The sequence below is a fragment of the Takifugu rubripes genome, chromosome 6, assembly GCF_901000725.2.
Source record: "Takifugu rubripes chromosome 6, fTakRub1.2, whole genome shotgun sequence".
Classification (NCBI taxonomy): domain Eukaryota; kingdom Metazoa; phylum Chordata; class Actinopteri; order Tetraodontiformes; family Tetraodontidae; genus Takifugu; species Takifugu rubripes.
In genome coordinates this window covers 8,864,612-8,870,821 of record NC_042290.1, presented here as the reverse complement: position 1 = coordinate 8,870,821, position 6,210 = coordinate 8,864,612, and the positions used below count along the sequence as shown (strand labels likewise).

The 6,210-nt window shown below is 45.5% G+C and overlaps 1 protein-coding gene across 1 annotated transcript; it reads left to right on the top strand.

Annotated features, from left to right (window-relative positions):
• The first annotated feature begins 437 nt into the window (after positions 1-437).
• Positions 438-5,305, top strand: pargl (poly (ADP-ribose) glycohydrolase, like). Its single transcript, XM_011604774.2, has 16 exons — positions 438-675; positions 957-1,261; positions 1,358-1,480; positions 1,558-1,638; positions 1,717-1,788; positions 1,862-1,948; positions 2,019-2,179; positions 2,272-2,351; positions 2,429-2,507; positions 2,620-2,695; positions 2,770-2,917; positions 3,031-3,109; positions 3,603-3,711; positions 4,276-4,369; positions 4,452-4,580; positions 4,651-5,305. Exons 2-16 carry the CDS (start codon positions 965-967, stop codon positions 4,779-4,781), a joined length of 1,746 nt encoding a protein of 581 aa, XP_011603076.2. The 5' UTR covers positions 438-675; positions 957-964; the 3' UTR covers positions 4,782-5,305.
• Positions 5,306-6,210: the final 905 nt, after the last annotated feature.

Below are 6,210 nucleotides of genomic sequence, written 5' to 3'. Positions count from 1 at the left end.
ATTTTCACTGGTATTTCCATTAAAGTCCTCTGGACCCTGTGAATAATAATAGAATCAATAGGGAACATGCAATTTTAGACGCATCATTCCAAGGCAGTGTTAGTAAAAGACCCCTCCTTTGACACTGGCCTCGCTGCAGTGCAGATATGATGCCACATGATATTCCTGATCATTCAGATATGACAATGAGACTAAAGTATTCAGGAAAAATAACGGCAGTAAAACAGCGAGTGGGAAAACACCCGCTCACCACTGCCACCACGTGTTTGACATGGTGTACTGCATGCTGCGACGCTTGTTTATTTTGACATTTGTGTACATATATTACATACATAAAATACGGTTCCTTTTTAAAATATGTGTAATACTTATGTAAATATGTGTAATATTTATATGTGTGTGTGTATAGGAAATTAGCTATATTTTTATTGAACTTTTTCTTGTTTTTCACGTTAATTGGGTTTGGTTCTATGACTCTATAGTGTAACTGTTAAGTGTAGAGTCATTTTTCCATGGGAGTCAAAGTTTCCCGTGACTAATAATCAAAAGATCGCAGCTGGACGTCATCAAAACGCCATTTAAAATTCCCCGAACTGCGCAGTCTGGTTTGCGCGAAAACGAAACTAAACGTCTTCCTGTTCTGCTGCCTTGGCTTTGGTGTTCTTAAAAATCCTGGTAAGTTAAACAATTATTTCACCATTTTAAGTGTTAAAACCTCGACTTCGACCGATAAGAGTCCGTCATCGGACAGTTTCTTTCCTGTAGGCTTACTAAAGCTGCGTAAACATCGGGCCTCGCAAGGCTTCAACTGTGTTTTTGAGGCATTTATTCTATCTATGACCAAAACGAGGGTGTTCTTCATGTTTATTAATAAGAGTTTCTTCCTTCCTGCTGGTTACTCTGAATCTATGTGGGGGGTTAGAGTTTTTAAAAGTCCCTTCTGTTTCCACTGAAAGGTCCAAAGATGGCGAGAAACGACAGTGTCCAGGTTGGACGACTGGTTCAGCCTGACCTTTTCAACATAGAAAAGCCCGATAAATATCACCAGAAGTGGGAAGCCGATTACTTCTTGTCCTCCCCTGGAACCTCTAACAGTGAAGCTCCACTCAAGAGAGAGACCTACAAACTGCAGCAGACGAAGTGCGACAGCTGTCCTGACCTGACGTTATGCTGTTTCCTGGAGGACCTGAAAAGGATTACCCAGATCAAGAGAATCCTGGGACCCCTGGAATTCAGCTCAAGACACGCGGTTCTCATAGACGTAAGCAGGCGCTCGATCAGACGTGTTTGTGTTTTCAAATTCTTGTTTCTTCCGGGCGCCTGTGCGGCATTAAAGACGTTTCCTGTCCTTCCTCAGGTGTTCACTTTCAACGGAGCAGGAGGAATCGTGCCCCAGCCAGGCAGAGACAAATGGTCGAGCAACTATGTGAAGTTACCGTGCTCGCCCTCGAGCGTGTTGTACAGTAATTCAACCCCAAAGGTGTGTAACAGAAGTCAGCCTCAGCGGCTAACTAGCCCCGCGATCCCTGATGAAGTAAACATTCCGTTTGATTTTAGCAAGAGATGAGGTGGAGCGTGATCTCCAAGCAGCTCAAGAGGCTGGTGGAGAAGAAAACGGTGAACGCGGAGGATGTGGAGGTGAGTTAGGAGATATTTTTACACCGTGGTGGCGCCGCCCAACATGAAAGTGTTTAACCGTTTCTCGCCCGTTCTCAGAAAGCCATCATGAAATACAACCCCAAGTACAGAGGTCAGTGGTCCTTTGACGCCCTGAAAGAATTCGTTGAGGTGGGTGCTCCTGAATCCAAATCACTTATTGGAAGTGTTTAAACACTCTGACCGAGTAAGTGACTCTTTTCAGTGGGCGGCGAGGAAGAAAATCAACGTCAGCGGGCTTTTTCAGAAGATCGCGGCGTTGGCTTTGAAGCTGCCTGAATACGTGATGAAGGTACGCAAAGCTCCCAACGCCACCGGCGGGTGGCGACGGCCGCGCTGATTGTGGCCTCCCTTGTTTTCAGGACATCCCGCTGCTTCAGAGAGGAAACGCCGCATCCATCACTCTGTCGCAGGTTCAGATTTCCTGCCTGCTGGCCAACGCCTTTTTCTGCACCTTCCCCCACCGCAACACCACCATTTCCAAGTCAGAGTATCACAACTACCCCACCATTAACTTCAGCAGGTGAGTAGGGCGTCATCATCGTCGCCGTGATGCTTTTAGACTGTAGACTCCACATCAGCGGAACATCTGGAACTTAATTCTGCTGTGCGTAGACTCTTCGAAGACCGCTCAGTGAGGAAGCTTGAGAAGCTGAAGGCCATCATGCACTACTTTCAAGTGGTGACCGATGACAGTGAGTTTGTGCCAAATCCTCAAAACACCAGCGAGAATTCGGTGCTGTGATGTAACCAGATGTCTGCAACTCTGTAGAAATCCAACTGGACGGACTGGTGACATTTGAGAGGCGATGCCTCCCTGATACCGATACCAATGTCCAAACCTGGAAACGGTAATGACCAAAATGTTTTAAAACCACCTGGTTGTAAATCGGTGCTTCTCACGAGAACAAACCGGCTATAATGGATTGAGTTTACGGACTGACTGGTTTCATTCCTTGTCAGCTGTAAGGAGAAGATGAATAAGCTGTACGTCTCATCGTACGGCACCATCGAGGATGAAGGCACCGGCATGCTGCAGGTAAGAACGGACCCGCGCACCCACGGGCCCCTGCTGGCAGAGTTCTCAGGGGCGTTTGTTTGTGTTTCTTTCAGGTGGATTTTGCCAACAGCTGGTTGGGCGGAGGTGTTCTCAGCTCCGGCCTCGTGCAGGAAGAGATTCTTTTCCTCGTGAACCCAGAGCTGATTGTGTCGCGCCTCTTCACCGAGAAGCTCCAGGACAACGAGTGCGTGGTGGTTACAGGTAATCATTGCTGTCGTGAAATCTGAGCTAAAGACGTGCTAAACCCGCTCCAGACGGGTAACGAATGCATCACTAAGATCAAGGAGGATTTAATCGCTGTGTCTATTTTCCAGGAGTTCAGCAGTTCAGCACCTACTCTGGATTTGGGGACAGCTTCAGATGGGAACGTCCATATCAAGACCCCACTGGAAGGTAAGAGCCGTCCAGCTTCATGCCTCTGGGTTTAGCTGGGAGGGAGTCTCTACTCTTCTACGTCAGCTTAGGCCCAGCATCCAGATGAGCGTAACCCTTTAACCTTCATTTTAATTCAGTCTTTATGCCCCCGCTCCTTGCTGGAAGGGTTCTCACATCTCCGCCTGTCTGCACATGCACATGCACAGTTTTAAAAATGGTGAAAATGTTCAGCAGCTGCACCTGATCAAACTACTACTACTAATCAAACTACAGCCTAAATCTGTTTGTTTACAGCACGTTGCACCGGTCAGGCTGATCAATATTAAATGTATCAATATAAAATTACTCCTTATTGAGCCGCTGTAGCCATATTATTTCCTTAATCTTTTAAATTTTCCTCTGTAGTTTGCGCTTTTAGCTGCCGCTCGACTGGCTGCAGGTGATAATTCCCCAGGGACGACGGGTTCTCTGTGGATGTAATGTGTTATTGAAATGAACGCCGTGTTTGTAGGGACAGGTGGGCTCGGAGGCAGCGGCAGATTTTGGCCATTGATGCCTTGAACTTTGACCACAAATGGAAGCAGTACAATATGAGAATGGTGGCACGGGAACTGAACAAGGTGAGGTGCTTTCCACGTGTGGAAATGTGTGCACATTAACACACGGTGGTCAATATACAAGTAGACATTAGATCGACAAAAAAAATGGAATTTTTCTGTGTGCCACAAACATCACAGTAGTCACATGACTTCAGTGTGTTTATATCAGGGGCTGCTTTGTCTTTGTCACCATGGTGCAACAGATATTTTGCAAGATGAGGCAATAAAGTTGATACTTTTTAATATCTAGTTTTTTGAACCCTCAGCAAATCTCGTAAAACCCAGACCCAAACCAACAACATGTCAGCACTTTTGCCAGGTCTTCCTGTGTTGAGCTCAGCACAAAGCCCAGCGAGCACATACTGTAATTTATGATGCTACTACATCGGGAGAGGGGTGGCGGACCAGCGGACTGCAGAGTAGGTGCCGCAGTTTGGTTCAAATGTCAGGATTCAGTTACTGGGGACGTCTTTGTTGAGCGTTGAGATAGCGATCAGGATAAATGAGTATCATCAGAGTGCAGGTCCAGACTTTAAAGATGTTTTACATATTCTCATCGATGTATATGAATGTGTGTCCCCGAAGGCCTACTGTGGATTCAAAAGCCAGGTAGAGGAGCCCGACATCGCCACGGGAAAGTGGGGCTGCGGTGCCTTTAATGGAGATTCACAACTCAAAGGTAAACATCTCTCCCTCCGACGGGCAGCTGATAATGAAAATAGGATGAAAGTTGAGCTGTTTTTCCTGCTCCGTCTGTTCAGCCGTGATCCAGCTAATGGCGGCAGCAAGAGCCAGGCGGGGGTTGGCGTTCTTCACCTTCAGTGACGAGGTACTGGAGCATGGTCTGAAGCAGACCTACAGCCTTCTGAGGAAGAAGGGGACCACCGTGGGTGAGTGCTCAGCACAGGGGTTCACCTGTGGAGCCGAGTGTCATCTGATAAACTGATGTTTGATCCACAGGGGAACTGTTTGAGCTCCTGGTGGACTACTGTGCTATCCAGCAGGCATCTGGCACCTTCAACGTGGCGCTGTTTGACTACATCAGAACCCACTTGCCTTCGTCAGATAAATTATCCAAGAGTCTGCTGTGAGCTACGTTTACGTGGGAACCAGCTTCGGTCTTGTCAAATAGCTTTTCGGCTTTTTCTTGCATCTCACCTTAGCTCCATGCACACGTGCATAATAATGTAGCAATTTTTGAGTGTGAGGCCGAAAGGGGAAATGTACTGTTCCATGTTGAGAAATCAGGAAACATGCTTTAATCTTCACATTATACTAATGTTTGAGTTCACGGTGTATTATTTCTTGTTTTTGTTTGTTACATCAGCACATACGCACCTTTTAAATTTTTGCAGACTTGCAGCTAGTGTTTAAAGTTGACGTGTTTAAGGTCGACGTCATTTTTCCTTTCTCTTCTGATTTTTTTACCGTAGTTTAGGTCATAACCTGACTAAAATGACCGATTTTATTCATAATGTAAACATTTATAATGCAATATAAATAAATCAACTGCACTATATTATGATATTATAATGAAATAACATTTAGTCCTGTAAAACCAAAAAAATGGCATAAAAATAAATATCGGGGAGAAAAAATGCAATCTTAGCAATTACAGTAATTGTCTCATTTCCAACTGCTTAGGGTGTGGGGGGGCCACATCCTAAGCAGTGAGGCCCAGACACTTGGCGTTCCCAGGCCAATCGACACTTACAACCTCTCCAACATGTCTTAGGTCTGTTCTGTGGTCGCCCCCTGGATGGACACGTCTGAGAAACCTTCTTAGAGGCCCAAAGCACCTCAGCTGGCTCCTCTCCTCGCTGAGGTTTCAGATGTCCGAGCTCCTCAGTCTCAGCAACGGTACAGAGGAAACTCATTTCAACTGCTGGTCTTCTCCTGTCATTTGTTATCCATCGGCCATATGCGAGGGGCGGAACATAGAACTTCCAGCTCACGGTCTCAGTGCTGTTATTTAAGTATATTCAACACTGACTTTTGACCTCTCGGCTCCACAGTCGTCATTGCTCAAACTGAGGAATGAACGGCGAAATAGGCGACGGAAAAATAGGTGGTTCAGAGAAGAAGCTCGCTTTTGACCACAACATAAAAATGTTTCCATTTATTTACATGTTAAATCTGCAGCACAAGAAAGAAAATTCAGCACCTAATAATATTTATTCATTTACAGCAAAATGACATAGCAAAATAAATATCTGATTTGAGGCACTGAGGAAAATCAGGTTTGGATGTAATTGCTGCTCCTTAAATTAACTTCAAGTATTTATGGCACAAACATTTGCAGTGGTGTGGCAGGATAATGTGGTCACTGGAAGAGGAAAAAGGCTCAGAATAAAGGAGTTAATAAACAACCAGAGAATCAAAGCCTGTGAGCTGATGCTTAATTGTGGTAAAAGGGCAGAGATGTGTAAAACCCTGGTTTATTGCTGAAATATGTTGGAGAATCTCACACTGACACTAAGGTCTAATTGCTAAATGGGCACTACGAAGGCACCTAAAAAG